The sequence below is a fragment of the Vigna umbellata genome, chromosome 8 (assembly GCF_029865625.1).
Source record: "Vigna umbellata cultivar VRB3 chromosome 8, Vumbellata_1.0, whole genome shotgun sequence".
Lineage (NCBI taxonomy): Eukaryota > Viridiplantae > Streptophyta > Magnoliopsida > Fabales > Fabaceae > Vigna > Vigna umbellata.
Window position 1 is genome coordinate 24,151,729 of NC_142172.1, and position 22,418 is coordinate 24,174,146.

Consider the following 22,418-nt stretch of genomic DNA (forward strand, 5'->3'; position numbering starts at 1 on the left):
GTGGTCATGCTAAGCTGGCGGTTCATCCTGATGTTCCGTGAATACTCGTCCTCACGTAGAGGAGGATAGGTCATCTGTGGGAACGACAGGAGGTCCTAGTCCTTAGGGTTACTTTGGACAGATAGGACTAACCTCAGGTGGCAACTATTGAGGGTATCCCAATTACTACATCACCCGGGTGTACGAACGTCGTAGCTACACAGATTTCATACAGTCCGGACAGTCAGTCTAGCATTAGGCTTTGTATAAAACGTATGATGAAATATATCTTGTGTGTTTGATTGTGTGAAAATTTATGTTTATACATGAATTAAATTACATAAGCTTACCCTGTGTTTTCCTGTCTTGTCTTGTTTTTGTACGTTCGTCTTGTCATTGCAATGATCATCCGTGTGGATGTGAGCAGAAGGAGACGAGCTGTTGGAAGATGCGCTGGAAGAGGAGAACCTGGTCGAGGTAGAAGTGAAGACCGAAAAGTAGGACGTTCGGTCAGTAGATTAGTTTGTATTAAGGTGGTCGTTCAATCACCTTCCCTTTTGCTAAGTATGACCGTTCGGTCAGAATTGTACTTCTGTACAGCTTTGTTTTCCCGTACTACTTTGTAAGGTTGTTCGGCCATAACCGTACGTTCTTCTTAGTGTAAGATTGATTCTTATATTACTAAATGTGATTATTCTATTATATAGTTTTAAATTGTATTTTTGGGATGTTACATATCCCTATACTGAAACATCCAATTTTAACAAAACAAGAGAAATTGGACACGTGGAAACAGCTTGAATGAATGTCGTTTCTTACATTCAACCAAAATGTTGGAGTTCAATGATGCATATTTCTAAAAATGCTTGTTAGCTTTAAAATTTTGAACTTTGGAGCATATGCAATCTTAGATTTTTTTTTCTTTGGGATACAGATAAGACATAAAATATATGACCCTGTTAAAGAACTCATTGGACTGTAGATGTTACAAACACTCAGTGACTATTTCGGTTAGAATTATTTCAGTCGAAAATAATCATTAAATTACTTTTTCGTTCATATGAATGACTACAATAAGCAATAGTTTGGTTTGTTGATTTGGGATTGATTCCATTGAAGATAAAACAGTTGTTTGGAGTCGCATGGTTTGCCGATAGGGTCTCGTAGGTTGACATTGTCGTGGATCTTGTGAGTGTTTGAGAAAAGAGAGAAAACAAGAACTTGAGAGAAAGATGAAAAAATGTGAATGAATTCAAGAAAAAAGTATTTTGGGTTACAGAGGAAGCAAACTATATATACAAAGAAAAAAGGAAAAACAAACTATTCAAAAATACTATAACACTACAACCTAATGGTTTCCATGTTTCCACCGTTTGGTAGTATAAAGCCGCTCGGCAACCTCATGCCTATAACCGTTCGATAGCCTTCAGCCATTCTGCCATCATCCGTTCGGGAGCTTGGTAACCTTATTGTCTACAACCGTTGGGTAGTATAAAGCTGCTCGGCAACCTCATGCCTATAACCATTCAGTAGCCTTCAGCCATTCTGCGATCAGCCGTTTGGGAGCTTGGTAACCTTATTGTCTACAACTGTTCGGTACTCTTCATCTCCCTTATCGCTTGGCATGTTCCTGCTTTCTACCGTTCGGTAACAACGGAAGAAGCAATCTGTGAAGATCTCTATCACCCTCCCTCAAGATGAACATGGATATTATGCATGTTTAGCTTGGAAGTAATAGTGTTAAAAGGAGAAGGATAAAGAGATTTGGTGAAAACACCCGCAACTTGATTGGTAGAAGACACATGGAGAAGCTTGATGAGATCATCATGAAGCTTTTGTCTAGTAATGTGGTAATCTATGTCTATATGTTTGGTTCTTTCATGAAAGGTGGGATTCTTGGCAATGTGAATAGCAGAATTGTTGTCATAATAGACTGAGTAAGGAGTCAGACATGGTATATGCAGATCTTTTAAAAGATATTGCAACCATTGCAGTTCACAAGTTATAGAAGCTAAGGACCTGTATTCGGCTTTAGAAGAAGATTTGGAAACGGTGGTTTGTTTCTTTGACTTCCAAGAAATAAGAGCAGTTCCAAGAAAAACACAGAAACCAGAGATGGATCTTCTAGTGGTAGCACAAGTAGCCCAATCGGAATCAGAGTATGCATGAATGCGAAAGGAATTATCAGTAGCATATAATATACCAGAACCAGGAGCATTCTTTAAATATCTAATGATCCTCATGGCTTGTTGCATATGAGGTTGGCGAGGAGTATAAATAAATTGGCTAAGTTGTTGGACGACAAAAGCAATGTCAGACCGCATATTAGTGAGATAGAGTAATCGTTCAATAAGACGCTGGTAAGAAGAAGGATCTGTGAGAGGGATACTGTCATCAGCATGAAGTTTGACAGAAGGATCAGCAGGTGTGGAAGCAGGTTTACATCCTAACATACCAGCTTTAGAAATCAATTCAAGACAGTATTTTATTTTATTGATACATATTCCAGCTTGAGATCTAGCAATTTCGAATCCTAGAAAATATTTGAGATCTCCAAGATTTTTAATGTGAAACTTGCTGTGGAGATTATCTTTGACAGTAGTGATTTCAGACAAGTTATTTCCAGAAAGAAGGATATCATCAACATAGACCATAATAATGGTGATAGTAGAGGGAGAATGTTTGATAAATAAGGAGTGGTTGACAAAGCTTTGTGTATACCCGATAGAAAGTAATTTTGATGTGAGTTTGTGATTCCAATTTTTGTTGGCTTGTTTTAAACCATAAAGAGACTTTTGAAGCTTGCAAACAAGATCAAGAGTAGACGGACAAAGACCAAGGGGAGGCTTCATGTATATTTCTTCAGTTAAATCACCATGAAGAAAGGCATTGTCAACATCTAACTGATGAAGAAACCATTTATTGATGGTAGCAAGAGCAAGAACAAGACGAACAATGGTGATTTTAACAACAGGGGGAAAAGTTCCATAGTAATCCAATCCTTCAGTTTGAGTGAAACCTCTTGCCACTAAACGAGCTTTATATCTGTCAATAGAGCCATTAGCTTTATGCTTGATACGATATACCCAATGACAGCTGATGGGTTTCTTACCAGCAAGGAGATTCACCAAAGTCCATGTGTGATTTCTTTCAAGTGCAGAAAGTTCAAAATTCATAGCCTGTTGCCAACATTCAAACTTGTTGGCCTTTTTAAAGGAAAATGGTTCAACTTGTGCAGAAATATTATGACAAAAAGAAGCATGGTTAGAAGAACAATTATCATAAGAAAGAAACAAATGCATAGGATACAGGGTAGTATGGGATGAGGTAATGCTAGAAGTAGTACCACAGTAGTAATGATCTAAATATTTAGGTCTAGTTTTGTTTCTAAGAGAAACTCTTTGTTCAACAGTAGGAAAAATGATACTATCAGAAGTATGATTAGAAGTGTTACTAGGTGGATAATTTGGGGCAGTGGAAACAAGGGTCAGATTTGGAAAATTAAAAAGAATAACATCAGAAATATCATCATGTGTAGGAGTCGGTGAAGTTAAATAAGTTTGATAGAGAAAAATATGTTCATGAAAAAGGACATTTCGTGAAACAATAGTAGAATGTGAATGCAAATCATACAACACAAACCCTTTGGTTCCAGATTTATATCCAAGAAAAATGCATTTGTTGCTTCTGGAATCAAGTTTTGTGCGTCCTGTAGTAACAGAGCTGGAGTATGATAAGCATCCAAAAACTATCAGATTTGAAAAATCAGGTTTGATGGAATAAACTAGTTCATAAGGAGATTTATTTTGAAGAAAAGGTGTTGACAGTCTATTAATAATATGAATGGCAAGCTTTATAGCATAAGACCAAAAAATGTTAGGAACTTTAGATTGAAAAAGAAGAGATAGACAAACATTGAGAATGTGTTGATGCTTCCTTTCAACAATGCCATTTTGTTGGGGAGTAGCAACACAAGTAGTTTCATGAAAAATGCCTTTGGTGGAATAAAAATCATTAAGAAGAAATTTTTTTCCATTGTCAGATCTTATAATTTTAAGTTTACAAGAAAACTAGTTTTTCAGTTAAAAGAATGAAGTTTTGAAGTAAAGATTTAACGTCAGATTTGTGTTTCAAAAGAAGAAGCCATGTGAAACAACTATAGTCATGAACAATGGTAAAAAAATATTTATATCCATCAATGGAAGTAATAGAAAGGGGGACCCAAATATCAACATGAATGAGATGAAAGAAACAAGGAGATTTAGTTTTGCTAATGGAATTATGGAATTCCCATTCTTGTTGAAGGACCAAAGAAAAGGTTTTAGGGAGAGTCGGTATAGGTTCCATTAGCATAATTTGAGAACAGACTTGGCAAAATTCATCGTTTAATCCACAGAGAAACTTGATAACAGAATCATCGTTGCGCTCTTGTTGAATCTTGGTCAATAAGTCACAATTTCAAGGACAATTACAGGTGCAGACAAGAATGGTCTTATATAAAGAAAGTTCTTTCCAAATTATTTGAAGACAAGTATAATACTGAGAGACAGTAGAATCACCTTGTTTGCAAGATTGAAGTACTTCTTGGAGATCAGCGATGCAAAACTTATTGCCATGAGAAAAACGTTGAAGGAGATCGGTCCAGATCTCGTACGCAAAATCCATCCACATAACAGGTTGTTTGATGGGTAGATTCATGGAGCGCATCAGCCATGAGATCACCATCTTGTTGCATCTTTTCCAGGCTTCATGAAGAACATCATTAGGAGGAGGGCAAGAAATGGTACCAAGAACGAATTTGTCTTTATTCTTGGTTTCAAGAGCAACAAGCATATCGTGCCTCCATTGTTAATAATTGGTGTCGGAGAGAGGAGGATTGACAAGAATGAGGGCTAGGTTCTCACCTGGATGAAGAAACAGAGGGTGGGCAGGATTAGAAAGATGATCGGTGGAAGAAATTGAGATAGCCATGAGAAGAGAACAAGAGATGAAGAAAGGGGGCAAAAGAAGAACCCTAATTATTTTCTTTCTTCTGATACCATGTGAGTGTTTGAGAAAAGAGAGAAAACAAGAACTCCAGAGAAAGGTGAAAAAATGTGAATGAATTCAAGAAAAAGTATTTTGGGTTACAACGGAAGCAAACTATATATACAAAGAAAAAAGGAAAAACAGAAAAACAAACTATTCAAAAATACTATAACACTACAACCAAACGGTTTCCATGTTTCCAACGTTTGGTAGTATAAAGCCGCTCGACAACCTCACACCTATAATCGTTCGGTAGCCTTCAACCATTCTGCCATCAGCCGTTCGGGAGCTTGGTAACCTTACTGTCTACAACTGTTCGGTAGTATAAAGCCGCTAGGCAACCTCACGCCTATAATCGTTTGGTAGCCGTCAGCCATTCTGCCATCAGCTGTTCGGGAGCTTGGTAACCTTATTGTCTACAATGGTTCGGTACTCTTCATCTCCCTTACCGCTCGACATGTTCCTGCTTTCTACCGTTCGGTAACAACGGAAGAAGTGTCCTGTTGATTTGGGATTGATTCCATTGAAGATAAAACGGTTTTTTCATAGTCGCATGGTTTGCTGATAGGGTCTCGTAGGTTGACATTGTCATGGATCTAGAAGTCAATAAGACATCGCGTGAAGTAGGGTGAAGCCAGTGCCAGCTTTGTCGACCTTGGCTTTGGGTAGAGGTGACACGGTTCTTGGACTTGATGTTGGCCATAACTATGTTGAAGATGAAGGAAGAAAGAGTGCCCCCACCAGAATGAACCCACACGAATAAAGAAGAAAAGGGATTCTCAATCCTATAGTTTAATGGTTTTTCTTTTAGTTTTAATTACAATAAAAAATAAAATTAAAATTAACCTTACATGTGGCATATCGTTAATCAGTTAGAAAAAAAATTAACATCGTTGATCATGAATGATTGAATATCACACTTTTAGAAGGACAAGGATGAGAATGGATCAAAATTTCGAAGATGAATGAAATCTAAAATCATATAATAATTTAGGGACTAAAAACATATTTAACTTTAAAAAAAATAACTTTTATAATCAAGACTAGTCTAGATTTTAATAAATTTATAATATTAAGATTTATATGATTAAAATAACATTGTTTATAGATTTATAAGATTTGAAAGGATTAGTAAACATTTAAATTAGAGTTTGAAAAAAATTATATTAATGGTGATTAAGTTTGATAAACAAAATATAACTTTTTTTTCCTAACATTTTAAAAGATAATTGTATACAGTTTTATATTCTTTATTTATATTGATGAAACAATGTTTAGTATTACGTGATTATTTATTTGTTGCATGGTGATTTCTTTATGTATTGTGAAAAAACTATTTCGAAAACTGTTTGGAAATAGTTATAAATTATTTTGTATCTGGACTTTGACAATAATTGACCTTGATCATATGTATCACCATTTATAATGGAGAATGAGCGATCATGTAATTGTTTTTTTGGTGAAAACTATTTGAAAAATTTGTTTCAAAATGTTGGTTGATTTTTATTTTAAAGATTTTACATGTTTTGTATTTTGGAATTATTTGAAAAAGAATGTCACAATACACAAGGAGTCAGCACATATAAAAACCAAGTAAAGGATAAAACTAATTTTTTATTTTTTTTTATCATTTGAAAATAGGTGTCACACGACTCGACCACACACATTAAAACAAGTTAATGATAAAACTAATTTTTTAATTTTTTTAATTTTGATTTTGAAGGTTACAACCTAGAGAGGATTACACGACACAACATGTCTGAAAGACATTAAAACAAGTTAATGATAAAACTAATTTTTTTTATTTTGATTTTGTTTTTTTTTTATATTTTTGGATTATTTGGAGAAAGATAACCTAAGTTTGAAATTGAGGGTTGAAAAAATGAAATAAATATAAAAGAAAGTAATAAAAATAAAAGAGAACATTTTGTCCTAATAAAAGAGATCATCTCCTCGTAATAAAAGAGATCCTTTGGAGTTCGATACAAGCTTGCCATATGCAGGTTTCTTCCTAGCTTCGTTCGTCTTCTCCAAACTAGGTCAATTAGACAATATTTTTCAAATTTCATCATATAACATCAAAGTGAGTCAAATAAAAACTTAATTTCAACTCAATCTATCAAATTTCATCACAACTTCATCATGAAGGCAAATCATAATACAATCATACAATTAACAATTATAATGTATCTATATCTTAAAAGTAATGCAAGTAGCTTCCTTTACCCGTGAGACAACTAAAATAACTTAAAGACCAAAATTCCCTTAAATGCACAAGAAGCTCTATTTATACCTAGAAAAAACACAAACATGATCAAAACATACCATTAAGATCAATTATCAGTAGAGATTCTTATAAAATACTCAAATATCACATGCAAGCAATAAAACTCACATGCAAAAAAATTAAAAAACAAAAAGAACAAACAAACCAAAAAAATGTAGAAAATCAACTTACTCAAATGGAAAAACTGATCAGTTAGAACTGGAGAACTCATCGTGAAGATACTCTAGTAGTATTCAATCTTCAAATAAAAGAACGGAGAGTGAGAAACTTTATGATAGACTCTAGGAAAATGATTTATAAAGATGATGTTTCTTTAAATAATGAAATTAGTTTATAAACTTCTATTTATACTTTAGCTTTTTAATATTAAAATAATCAAACATTACCGTTTTAAACACATTATTAATTTTTAAATACCATTTTTTAAACCTTTACAATTTCTTTCCAATAAAAAAGTTTTGAAAACAAAACTATAAATATGTTTATTAGAAATGTTTTATTCACGTTAAAATATTTTCAATATTTTCTAATTTAACAGTGAATTATATTTAAAATTAGAATATACATATTTCAAATTAAGTATTAGGCATTGAACGTAAATACTAAATATTTAATAACATTTTTAACATTAAGCTTTTAATATTGATTATAAAATACCGGATTTCAAATAAAAAATATTAAGTACTAATTAGTTATTCAATTTTAAAGACAAACTATTACACATTAATTACTAATCATGAAATAATAAATATTAAAATAAAATTATTAAAATTTAATTACTAAATAATAAATATTAAATGATAAATAAATAATACCAAATACTGAATCGCTAAATATTAAATAGTAAAAGTAGCGTTTATTAAATATTAAATTTGTAAAACTGAATTTAAAAGTATGAAATATTTTATTTGAATATTAGATTATGGAATGAAAAGTAATAAAAATTGTGGTGATAAATATATTTATTAGATATTTTTCATTTTAATTATACGAGTGTATAATTATATGGTTTTATATTCGAAGTATAAAAAGAATTATTAGTTAAAGTATGAAATAAAATATTTAATAAATGAATTTATCATATAAAGTTTTAATACTCATCTGGAACAACAAAAGTGCAATTAATAACTTGATCGGCAATGGGCTCTCAAATGGCAAAAGTCCTACCTATTTTCCTTTTTTTTCAATTAAAAAAGAGATAAGTTGCAGCCTGCTTCACACAACTTTTCTGCATAACATTTGAATGGGTGGTAACTACGATTAATTAATAAAACAAAACTAGCCTTTTAACCTTTGTTTACTTTGCTTTAGCCTATTTACTGTTTGCAGGGGTGGAACGACATGAATTTGTGCTGAAAGTATAATGGACCCGGGGTAAAAAAATTCATTATTTACATATATAGCTGATTATGATTTTTTGTATTTAATAGTATTAATAATAATAAAAAAATTACTAATAACAAATAAAATCATCTTTCTTTTTACTCATTTTTATTCTTTTTCAAATCATCTAAACAATTCTATTTTTCACTCTTTTTTTGTTTTCTTTTGTATTCCCTTCGTTTCTTTTCTTTAGTACTCTAAATTTCTTTCGCACCATAAAAATAGAATATGCATTAGGGTCTTTTTTTTTTCCTCCTCTTTACTCCTTTTTAGAAACCATGCAATCTGCTGTCAAAACTATCTTGGCTGATTGTCATTTTTTCTCAATAGATACTTCAGACTAATATCTCCTCGCGTACTATTCTTTGAGAATTAATTATATAGCCAAAATTGTATTTTCAGCAAAACAAAGCATTAACATAGAAAAAAATCAATAAAATAATTGAGCAAGTCATAAAACACTATCCCAACAGGAATTGTATAAACCACCACTGAACAGTTTTGATTTCAATAATTGTTCCTAGAGGTACATAAATTGAGCTTGGCTTTGCGTGTGGGCTCCTCGGCAGCACTAGTCCTCTTCCGGGGGAGGTGAAAAAGTGAAGATCATACATTTCCTTTTTGTCACCGCAGCAAAGCCTTATTTTTTTGCCTTGGCAAATCTGAGGCAACGGTATTTTTCACCACTTACAGTAATTTCAAGAGCTCCATCTTGGTTATCTTGATTTGACGCAGTTCCCATCAACACACTTTTCTCTTTCTCCAGATTGTCTCTCTCCATCTTCAGCCTTGCTTCTTGTCGGGCAATCTCAGCCTGGAACATTAAAAAATTAAGGACAGTGAGGATGTCTGATTTTTTGTTCTTTAATTGCAAGGTCATAAATGGAAATTTCATACAATGGATATTTGTTTGGTAAATAGAAATATTGTTAGAATGTTCGGTCAATTTCAATCCTTTTTGTTTCATATTCCCAAATGCAACAATATTAATGTAGCACACATTTTCACAACGTAAAATAGGGCACTGAATGATATAACACATCTTCACAAAAACATAAACTAGGTCCCAGGAACGTGTCTGAAACATGTTATCAGTCATTAAAGACGTAAAAAGAAGTTTGGTGTAGAGTAGAAATGCCTGAAAAATATAACGCTCTAGTCTAAGGAAGAAACATTTTGCAGAGGGGCTTCTCTGGGTGTCAACTGATGAATTGATTGCAAGAACAACATTCACTAAATCAATAGGCCAAAGGCAGACTCCTAGGGCAAAGGAATTTCAAGATCTCATATAAAGGTCATGATTCAGATTTTAGATACTTACCGAAGATCTCACATTAACTAAAAATAAGGTTAAATAAACTATAAATCTCACTTTACAAGTCAATTTTATGGGATTGAGTTATTTATAACCGCACTTTCTAAAATGATATCAAAGTCATTCCAAGATGTTATGTTATCTGTTATAGGACTCACCCACAAATATTTAATTTTTCACTTGAAATGTTCATTCTTTGATGTGAGGAATGTGTCAAAGATCTCATATGGACTAGAGAAAAAATCAAATAATAGTAACTAAAACCTTACAAGTCAGCTATTTAAGTTACTGCTTAACCCTTTTTTGCAATTCTAACACTATTTATTCTGCTTCTTGCAACCATGAAGCAAAAGTTTTAGGGATTGTTGTTTTTATTTAGATTTGTTCCAAAATATTAATTGAGTCATAACTCCTACTAAGGGGTTTATAATGTGTCAAACACAGAAATTTGGGGGATGAAAAGCTTCATTTATTCAGATTGTGATACATAAAGAATCATTTCTCCGAAAACTGTTCATGATTAAAAGCCACTTTGCTTTCTTTCTTCAGTTTCAGAAGCATTAGACTAAAATTCGACAATATCAATGTATCTGGTACAAAATAATCAACCTCACATTGTTCTAGTTAAAGAATCACTTCCTTGTATCATTTCAAGTGCCTAAAGGCCAGTTTGCTTCCTTTCTTCAATTTCAGAAGCAGTTCACTGAAATTGCATCAATATCAATATATCATCAACTTCAAATTAATCTACTGCATTTCACTTTGCCAATTATTCACCAAAACAAGAGATGCAAGCTCACAATTTAGAAATTTAAAAATGTAGGTCATATGTCACATAACAGGATTCCTGTCAAAAGTCAAGTGAAATTGGCATTGCCACATTGCTATCACAGATCTTGCATATAAATACCAGAGGAGCCTAGCAGAAAATTTAGGAAAGGGTACAAATACTAAGACAAAAATCTAATAACGACTTGTTTAAAAAATTATGTACTTTTAGACGAATAGAAAACTACCTAGTAATTTAAGCCATAATTCATGCAAAGCCATTTCAATGCCCCGTAGAAGTGTAAAACACAGTTAACATTCCCATTTTTTTGTTTATATTTACACATTGAGAACTACCTACCTAAAAATGTAAGCCATAATTCATGCACAGCCATTTCTATGCTCAGCTGATAAAAGGAAGTTAACCAGAGTTTTACCAATAAAACTAAACTAGGAACAACAGTATTCTTTCACTTCATCTGATCAAACATAAACAGTATTTTACAACCATTGACATCTTTCATTGATTATTGTGCAATGTACTACTAGAGTCTAGCAGCAACAGTAACAAAATAATTTGGGTTCAACTTCCTCAGATGTTCGCATAACAAAGACAATTATTATATGTAAAAATTATCAGAAGCATAGCTATGGGGAGTGTCCCAATGACACAGGTCAGGCTGTAGGACACATACTATAAACCCTGTAATGCAGTTCATCCCCTTCCCTATAGACTTACTCCAATGCCCACCTTTGTAGTCAGTCCTCACTTGAACCAAAAACAAAAGTTGAGAGGAAGTCTATAGTTATGCATCATCTATATGTTGGATATCCAATATGGATTAGAAATATAGCCAAATTATGATTTATAAGCCAGTGCAAACTTCATCTTACCAAACTAGTTTTATGAGGTTGAGTTAGATTTAAATTTCACTTTCTTAAGATAGAGTATTAAAGTAATGTAGAGCCTATCCTACTCAAGTTTAATCCCACACGCTTGAGATGTTCAGTTCTCGACATGTGAGAGTGTGTTAAAGAGCCTACATAGATTAGATATAAGATCAAATTATAGTAAATAAGTAAACACAAATCTCACTTTAAAAATCAGTCATGTGAGTTTAAGTTAGGGTTAGACTTCGCTCTCTCAAAATGGTATCGGAGTTACTCATAGTCTATGCGAAAGGAAATGTAGAATGCACATTACAACCACGGTTGTCAAACTTTTAAGTAAACTCTTATGATTCCAGGTAGGCCAAACCAGTTAATTATCCATTAAAAAACATTAAACTTGAGAAAACTCTGAAATCAAGAAGTGAGTTTGAAATCATAAGTAATTTTAGCCCTCATATTGACCCCACAAAATGTTTCACTGGAAACTCAAATTAATTGAAGAAATTAACTCCCTTTTAGAATGTTATCACTTTAATAAGTTGAGTTTTTATAAAGTTATATATGATTTGATCGGTTATGTAGTTTGATCTTATTTAGTACTAATGTATTATCAAACTTTATTATTATGATTTCTATTTTGCTTTATTATGAAGTTAAAATGTTAAATTATTGATGCGCGATAAAAGAGTATTTTATTAATAGGTCTTTTCAATATTATCTTTTGGAAGAACACAACGTTCAATTTTACAGGTCAAAATTTGAGAAGCTCCGTGATTAACAAAGAGGGTATTTGCATAAACGTTGCACTTAGTTGGCTGACGTTCCAAGGCTTCAGTTACTGAGAAGTAACAAACTGTATCTTTGAAATGAACGTGTGTTTGAGACCTTCACACAGGAAAAACAACAACCACACAGACTCTCAAACTTCACAACCTCTATTACAACAGCAATAGTCTTATCCCACTAGGAGAGAGCACATTAAAGTAAGAAGAATTAAAAAGATTACAAATTTGAGAGAAATGGGTAATCAGTAGATACCTCTCGACGAGAAAGATCAGCCTTCCAAGCAGCCTCACGTTCCGCAACCTCACGTTCACGTTCTTCAATGTAACTTTGCATCTCTCTATCCTTCATGATCCTATCCTGAATATCAGCATCCAACGCTTCCTGCAACTCCTGGACAAATTTATCTACCACTGCCTTTATTCGGAGAGACATCTTGTGCTGAAACCCCAATCTGAGAGAGCACACAAATCCAAAATAATCTTTATATATCCAATTACTCAATTTCATAAATGAAATTTGTAACACCCCAATTTCAAGTGTTACGAAAAAACGTGATAAAGTCAATTTCAAAAATCAATTAAAAAGAGGACTTATTACTTGAAATATAAATTATAAAATAATACAATAAAAAGTCGTCAAATGAATCCGAAAGCCTTATTCAAAACAATAATTGACAAAATTCCCCTTTTTAATCTTCCTCGCCCTCTCATCACTCCTACACAACATCTGTAACAACGACATCATCACCTGCTCCCATATAGCACAAACGTTATACGATTATCGCAACACACAAACAATAGGATGAGCTAACAGTAATAACATAGAGAAATAAGAGCATGCAAAACAATAAACAAAGAAATAACTCTCCAAATAACAATTAGTGACTAAAACACGATCACTCATGACTTCATGCTCTTAGCGATCTATTCTCAACTCTTCTAACACTCTAATATCCACAACAGGGTGGTCAAGTCATCCTGCCATCACAGTACCAAACCTGTCTCCCCTACTTCTCAAGGACTTACAGGTAACAACTTCGATGAATCTCACACCAGACATTGTACTTAGCAACGAGCCAGAGCTAAGGGACGAAACATCTTTTCCCTCCCCACTGCCTCACATAGACAAAAAGGTGCAACACTCGAACCCAACTCTTCCACTACCTTGCACAGGCGAAGAGAGTCTCTTTCCACTACATCGCACAGGCAAAAGAAAGACCTTTAACACTCACGGGAATTTACAAAACCTCATTAATGACCACTTTATACTCACGTACAACGACAAAAGTAGCACACTAGCTATCTCATGACTCATTGGCACTCACCACAACCAGCTATAACGATACCGATTATACCCTTGGACTCGAACAACCCCTACCATCATACATCACACAAGGACAGCCAAACAGACTTATTCTCACACCAGTCAAGCTAGCTTTAACAATCAAACAACCAAAATATATAAGTGCAGCAACGTAAGCGATCAATACGCCAGAACTTCCGAGTACATAACACCACGTAATCATACTAATGCAATCAAACAGAGTGTGAATCAATCATCACATAAGGTCAGACAGAATAAAGTATAACATATATTTACAGCCAAGGTCACAAGCTCCTCACGAAATTCAATTCCTTCACAGCCAAGAAGATAACATATATTAACCCAAATCAGGGCAAAATAAAGTATCAACTGGTACCAACCTTTCCACGCATTATTGCAACCCAAATTAGAACACACAGAATATCCAATTATTATAAGCATTGCAGTTCAAATTGCAATTAGCTCTCAGAATACAGCAAAAAGTGGAAACAATAATAACAAAGGCAGCACCATATCAAAAACAGAGCATGAATTCAAAATCATAGATTATCAAGAAAACTGTATTTCATCATCAATCACATATTCGTGCAATTATCAACACAACAAACAAGTTAGCTCCCCCATACCTGGCTCGATTTCCCGCACGACAAAACTCTCCTCACGAATTCTCTGAACCTCCCATGCTCAACCTTCACTTTCTCATTGGCTCACGATTATCTTTGTTTTCTCCCAGCCTTACTCACCTTTCCCAGCCTCTATATACTCGCTCACCGTGCTTGCCCTCAAAACCCCTGAAATCCCTAAATATTTCCCCAATTTACTCTCGGAATAACCCTCTTGCGATTCGGCATTTTTAAAAAACTCGATCAACCCTTTCCATTCTCGACTCTCACTCACTGTTGTTTTCTCCACGAATCATGCACGTTAAGGGTTGGGTATTGAATACTCTCCCTTCCTCTCTCTTACCATGACTCCCTCTTCCCCAAACCCTAAGTCTTCAGAAAAGCAAATAAAAAAAAAAAGAGGGTTGGGTTTCTCTCGGTTCAGAAGAAGAAATAAAAAGAAAATAAAACCCCTTTTTGGTTCCCCGCAGCTCTCACTCACTGCTGTTTTCTCCACAAATCACGCACGTTCTCTTCCCCAATTTGAATGACCTAATGAGAGAATAGCTAAAAAAATTTAAAATCAATTTAGAAAAGAAAAGAATAGGAAGGTTCGGAGCTGTGAGATCAATCTCATATTGCGGCAAAACAGAGCACAGTGGTTGTGCAATGCTTCCGACTAGAGATTATGTCAATGCAAACAGCGGTGCAGCCAATGGTTTAGTGAAACTTAGACAGCACAACACAGGTTGATGGTGGAGCTCGACCTGAACAAAGCAGACGATTGCGGTGGCCTTAAATTGAACAGAACTGTGTAGACCTGAGCTCGACCTGAACTTTATTTCAACCCTTATTCCATTTTTCATAATTTTGTCTCACTAGAATCTATGTCATACAAGTTAGCTTGAACTCACTTACCACCTACCCAAAACAGATTGAAAAATATACTGGTGCCTATTATTTCCAAGTTTAACTAATTTAGCTACGTTAATCATTTCAATCAAAATATAACAGTACATACAATCCTTCTTATATAGTTAAGTCTAACACATGTTCATTCATATGTTTCACGTCTCATAGCATATATCTTTTTCATCAGACTAACATTTCCATCCTGCATAACATTGACAAACTAATGCACATTCTAATTCAGAATTACAGTCACCACTCCCTTACCTTGGGTTCACCTTTGGTTCAATACACATATTAATATACCTTCAGAATTTGTCCCAGTTAAAGTTAATATGAAACAATAGCAACTCACATTACTCACATTATATTGGTAGGATTTAACCTTTCAACTCAATCATTCTTTAATATCCAAATCCCATCATTTCCCACTTCATTTTATCAATATACAACCATAAGATTTATTCCAATATACCAAAAACATTCCAGATTAAAATAGAAAATACTGGTTCAACAATATGCCCAATTATTCACTTTTATAAGCCTCGATATCATACAAGTTTCCAAATTTCCAGATTATAACACAACAATTTCCAATGCAATATCAATTGCCCATTTCATACAACCCTCCTCTAATTCACGTCGTAGAATCTCCAATATCAATTCCCTATCCATTTAATTTCATAAACAATATATTACTCCATTTCATCGTTCTAACAATTAAGCACACAATACTCCCTTCAGATATGATAACACCCAACCTCATGATTCAAGAATAACCTCATGATTCAAGAATCGAACCACAGCTCAAACAAAATACATGAAATCAAGAACAATTGGTTTTAGCTCCCCATACCTGGAATTTGATCTTCTTCACTGCACAAAACTTCCACCGAGCTCCGCAACCTCACACGACTCCCTTTCACTCAAACCCTCACTGTTACACTCTAAAAATCAATTGCTCTTGTGTGTATTTCTCAATCGCACACTCTCCCAATTTATAGGCTCTTTCTTCGACCTCTCAATTAAATTCCCAACCCTAGAAATTACTCCACCAACCTTGGATTCCCCCTTTTCCATAACTCTTCTCGAACCGCACCTCTCATCCTCTTAATTTCTCCTTTCCGTTACTTCACTTGAGCCTTGGATTCTCTCACGCCCTCACCCTTGTTTCCGTTAACACTATGGTTTGCTAAGAAGAAGAAAAAGAAGAGGGAAGACGGAAAACAAAAATAGAAAAAGAAAAAAAGAGGAAATGAGCACCTCACTCTCACTACCCCTTTAAGGTTATGGGTTTCGAAATTTGGCCCATAACAAAAGTCTCATGCAAAAACAAAAGAAAATGCAGCCAAATAAGCTCTGGTTTACCAAACATACACTTCCACTTTAATTTCACTATATATTAAGCATTTATTATTCCTTTAATTTTTTCTTTTTTTTGCCTAATTTATATTTTTTTATTTTAATTCAACAATTAATTATTTTATTTTATTTTGCACAACACCTAAGCATATTTACGAGGACTTTGTCCTATTAAAAATTAAACAACATGGTACTTTTATTATTTTATTTTAAAAAAAGGTTATATATTTGTTGAGCAATCTTAAGTGGGTTCTTTTGTTGAAAACGGTCTCAATTAGGTCCTACGTTTTGTAAAATCGTAATAATTATGTCATTTCTGTTAATTGGTAACAAACAACGTCAAGAGTTACTTACGTGTTGCACAGTAAATAGTTGATGTTAATGGCTTTATTACGTGGAATTAACATTTAAATTAAGATGGTGTATTAGTTTTTGACATGGCAAAATGTAATTGGTCATTGTAGTTAAAATAATAGATTAGGAATTTGGGCACTTTAGATTAGGGATTTTTGAACTAATTATGGTTTAGAGCATCATTCTCCTTCAACCTCTTCATCTCCTCGCATAGAGGGCGTCTCCTTCATCAAACACTAAAAAAAACGTGAAACCTCGAAGCTACCATGGCCGTTTCGCGCAATCGTGAGCGAAATAGTCGTCAAAGCCGCTCTTCTGTTTAGGCTTTCATCTTCTTGTTTCACGTACGGGAACTTATTTTCTACAACATTTAAGGCATCAGTTCTACAACCCGTCACCGACAATGGAGAGGAAAGTGTGCATGTCACATTTGGAAGAGGTGTGACTCCTTCCTTTTTCATCGCTATGATTCTGGCTCGTATTGGACTCCAATGAGGGCAGTGGTGACCCTACATATATTGTGCATTTGCAATGAAAACGAACCTTGATTATTGGGTATATGAAGATTGAAAAGGGAGTGGATCCCTCAGTTCCTACAAAGAGAAAATAGAAACACAAAAAACCCAAAATCACACCATAGAAAACCCCAAATTCGTGAATCCTAATCGCAAGGAAGAACCCTCAAATAGTGCACTACCTCCATCTTCGCATCTCGAGCTCTACGAAGCAAATATCCAGAAACACGAGCCCCTTTACCAGGTCATCGAGCTCTCCCAATCACCTCTTGCGCGGCGAAGAAAACCCTAAGCTGGATTGGATGCGCGAACCTGAAGCAAAGATGAGAAAGAAGAATAGTTCCCTGTTAGTAAACCAAAACGAAAAAGAGGAAGGAGGAGAATGTCGCCCTTGCGCGACAGCGAAGGACCCTCTGATGGGGTTTGTGCGTGAAGAAGAGGAAACCAAATTTGGGGAAAAGGTGTTTCTAATTAGGGTTATTAGGTGAATTAATTTTTTTGAAAGCTAATTGGGATAATCAGGGTTAAGGAGATTTAATTGCATTATTTAATTAGAATCAGAGACATAATTTAAAATTGTCATTACAAGTCATAATTTAAATTTTCCACATAATAAAATCATCCAAATCAACATCACCACATCAGCATACTTTGACGTTGTTTTTGACCATTTAACGGAAATGACTTAATTGTTACGATTTTACAAAATTTAGGACCCAATTGAGATTGTTTTCAACAAGAGGACCCCACTTGAGATTCCTCAACAAATATGAGGACCATATGAGAGTTTAAACATATTAAAAAAGACAAGATTCTCATACTAATCACATATCTAATGACATTTACAAGAAGGATCTTACATATTATAGTTACATAATATAGTTAAAAGAGAATGAGACTTTTAAGGAATATGCTCAAAGACCAGGGAGGTAGCTGCTCAGGTGGAACCACCTTGTATTGGAAGAAAATGGTGATTATGTTTATAAACACTCTACAATCTCCTTTCTATGATCATATGATAGGAAATATATCTTCAAATTTTGTTTATATTAGTGTAATTGGTGAGAGGGTCGAAGTAGGTTTGAAGAGTGGGAAGATTACTTATGGGTTGGTTGGAAATTCCCATATAAAGAAGCATGGGTTCAATGCTAGAAAGAAAAAATAAGGAGAAACTAATGTAGGATATGAGACTTATACCCAACCTCATTATCATAATCATTCACAACAATCTACTCAATGGTCATTTGTTGCTAATACACCATCAACCTATCACCCAATGAAAAATCAGAAAGGTTTTTATCATGCTCATAATTCTTACCTGGCATAATTTGCTCACAATGATCATCCCAAACAAGGTTGGAAGAATGATGTTAATTAGGGGGAAATTACAAAAAATAATTTCGTTTGTTTTACCCTTCTTCTAGTAACCTATACATAATTGTTGCCAAATCTTCTTCATAATAAGTTAGTGCATATTTGTCCCATGAAACTAGTGCAACCTCCTTATCCCAAAAATTATAACCCTGATACTGAGTGTGATTATCATGGAGGAGGAATTGAGCATTCAACTGAGAGATGTTTACCTTTAAAATTCAAAGTACAATCATTATTAGATTCCAGATGGTTGACGTTCCAAAGGATAAGTTGAGTGTTGAAAATAACCCTTTATCTGGATATGGGAACACTTCAATCAATGCGATAGTGTAGTTGGAAGGACATCGAGTGGTGAGAGATGTTTGGAAGATACGAAGTTCAATGAGATTTATTTTTTGAATCTTTGTGTGAATTTGGATTGTTGAAATGTAAAGTAGATTATAACAATTGATGTAATATTCATCTAGGAGTTGAGCATTTTATAAATGATTGTATGGAATTCAAGCAAATACTACAAGGGTTGATGGATATGAATATAATACAATATGTTGCAAGGATGAAGAGGCGAGGGAAATGTTTGCTTAAACAAGAGAAGATCGAAGTATAACTGGACTTAGGTCTTTGGTGTTTCATTATACCAAAACTTCACAAATGTCACAAGGAAGACAACCTGTTGTGATACAAGCTCCTTGCTCTTTTCCATATAAAACTGAAAATAAAGTTCCTTAAAGGTATATGGTGTTCGTATTGTGAAATGGGGAGAGCAATCTACTAGGGCATCTACATCCATTGTAGACAATATTAATGGGATTGAATGAATAACGAGGAGTGGTTGCCTATTTGAACCACAAGAATTAAGAAGGGAGCAGGCAAGACATAAGAATGAAAAAGTTATTCTTGAAAAAGCAAAGGATTTTTTTGAAAGAGAAGGAGTTCCAAAATAAAGAGGAGCCTAAGAGGGATTAGAAGAAAGATCATAAAGAGAAAAAAGAAATAATCGATGAAAAGGCGGGCGAATTTTTGAAATTTATTCAACAAAGTGAATATAAGGTGGTAGACTAGTTGACTTGTATGTCATCTAGAATTTCTTTGTTAGAATTGTTAATTCACTCAGACACTCATAGGAATATATTGATGAAGATATTGAGTGGTGCACATGTAAAATAAGGTATATCATTGGATAAGTTGGAATGAATTATTAGTCACACTCATGTTAATGATTACCTAGTTTTTATTGATGATGACGTTCCAATCGAGGGAAGAGGGCATAATAAGGCTTTTCATGTTTATGTGAAGTGTATGAAATATGTCATAGCATGCGTGTTCATTTATAATGGCTCATATTTGAATGTGATACCAAAGTCTACATTAGACAAGTTGCCTTATAATAAAACTCATATGCATCTTAGTGTTATGGTGGTGAGGGCTTATAATGGGAGTAGGAGAGAAGTTATGGGATAAATTGAATTATCGGTTGAGGTTGGGTCATATACTTTCCAAATTGTGTTCCAAGTAATAGATATTATGCCTACATATAGTTTTTTATTGGGAAGGCCTTGGAGACATTTTGTTGGTTTAGTACCTTCTAATTTGCATTAGAAGTTGAAGTTTGTGAGAGGTGATAAGTTGGTTATAGTCTTAGAAGAAGAAGATTTGTTGATAAGTGGGTCATCAACTACTCGATATATTGAAGTTGTTGAGGCAACTCTATAGACTTCATTCTAGTCTTGTTGAAAGAAGGACATGGATGTAGGGGTGGATTAGGGAAAGATGGTCAAGGAACTTTATTTCCATTGAAGAATGTTGATAATAAGAACATATATGGTTTGGGGTATAAGCCCACAAAGGATTATAGGAAGAGGTTACCTAAGGAGAAAAAAGAGAGGAGTTTGGCTCGTTTAGAGGGTTGTGAACCCAAGATAGGAAGACTTCCCTTATGTAATATAAAGAAGAGCATTCGAAGTGTTGGGTGGATAAATGTTGATCAAATGACAGTCGTGAAAGAAAAGCTTGAGACTGAGAGTTTAGACTTTGTGTATTCTTGTCCTTCAGATTTGCAACTCAATAACTGGAAGACTGTGGATGTTCCCATGGTGTTTAAATGTGTTGAAATGTAATATGATGTAGTTAATATTTCTTTGAGACTTACCCCTTTCATGGGTTGACAATATTTTGCTTTTTCGCTCAGTGTGATATTAATAAATTCGTCATTATTTCAATATCAATTTCATGTTTTGCTTATGTTTGTTGGTATATTTATTTCTTTTCATAAATTTGAAAATGCAGATATGATAATGAATCTTTTAAAAATAATGATATAAATATTCCTAATTTTGAGCATCTTGTCGATAATATGGAAGATGATTATGAGGATGATTAGGAACCATATCCTAAATTGATGAGATTAGTTGAACATGAAGCTAAAGAGATAAAACCTCATCAACAAGATGTTGTGGTGATTAATTTGGTAAATGGAGGTGAAAAAAAGGTAGTGATAGTTGGTACATGTATGTCAAAGAAAACACATGAGAAATTATGTGCTTTGTTGAAATAATTTAATGATGTTTTTGTATGGTCTTATCAGGATATGCCAGGATTAGATCCAGATATATACAACATAAGTTGCCACTTAAGCTTAAAACCCACTAGTTAAACAAAAGTTAAGGAGGTTGAAGCTTGAGATGTCTTTGAACAAAAAAGAAGTGAAAAAACAAGTTGATGCAAGGTTCTTAGTAGTAGCAAAATATCCACAATGGGTTACAATTATTGTTCCTGTGCCAAAAAAGGATGGTAAAGTGCAAATGTGTGTTGATTATCACGATTTGAATCGAGCTACCCTAAAGATAATTTTCCCTTATCACATATTGATACTCTAGTTGACAATACAACGAAGTTTTCGTTGTTTTCATTCATGAATGGGTAGGATATAATCAAATTAAGACGACTCTTGAAGATAGATTAAAATCTACTTTTATTACACTTTAGGACACATTTTGTTATAAAGTAATGTATTTTGGGCTTAAAAATGTTTGGGCAACTTATCGAAGGTCAATCGTGACCCTCTTTCATGACATGATGCACAAAGAGATTGAAGTATACGTTGGTGACATGATTGCCAAGTCTAAATTTGAAAAGAAAATATTATTAATATAAGGAAATTATTTGAAAGGTTGAGAAAATTTAAGCTCAAGTTGAATCCAACAAAGTATACTTTTGGTGTAAAATATGGAAAGTTATTGGGTTTCATTGTTAGTGAAAAAGAAATAGAAGTTGATTTAGATAAAGTGCATGCAATAATGGAAATGTCAATTCCTCATACGGAAAAAGAAGTTCTTAGTTTTCTCGCTAGATTGAATTTTATTGCTAGGTTTATCTCCCGGTTAATCGCTACTTGTGAGCTAGTATTCAAATTGCTACGCAAAAATCATGTTGTGGAATGGAATGAAGAATGTCAAGAAGCATTTGAGAAAATCAAACAATATTTGCAAGAACCACCAATTTACATCCGCCAATATCTGGGAAAGCCCTCATTTTATACTTGA

The 22,418-nt window shown here is 34.0% G+C and overlaps 1 protein-coding gene across 2 annotated transcripts; it reads right to left on the reverse strand.

Moving 5' to 3' along the window:
- Positions 1-9,091: 9,091 nt before the first annotated feature.
- LOC124829670 (uncharacterized) lies at positions 9,092-16,564 on the reverse strand. 2 transcript variants are annotated; one of them, XM_047303226.2, is made up of 3 exons: positions 16,128-16,564; positions 12,690-12,888; positions 9,092-9,491 (listed from the first exon to the last, which is right to left on the reverse strand). In XM_047303226.2, exons 2-3 carry the CDS (start codon positions 12,867-12,869, stop codon positions 9,318-9,320), a joined length of 354 nt encoding a protein of 117 aa, XP_047159182.1. In that variant the 5' UTR covers positions 12,870-12,888; positions 16,128-16,564; the 3' UTR covers positions 9,092-9,317. The 2 variants fall into 2 exon arrangements, with proteins under 2 accessions (XP_047159182.1, XP_047159183.1); XM_047303227.2 differs by lacking the exon at positions 16,128-16,564 and adding an exon at positions 14,387-15,201.
- Positions 16,565-22,418: the final 5,854 nt, after the last annotated feature.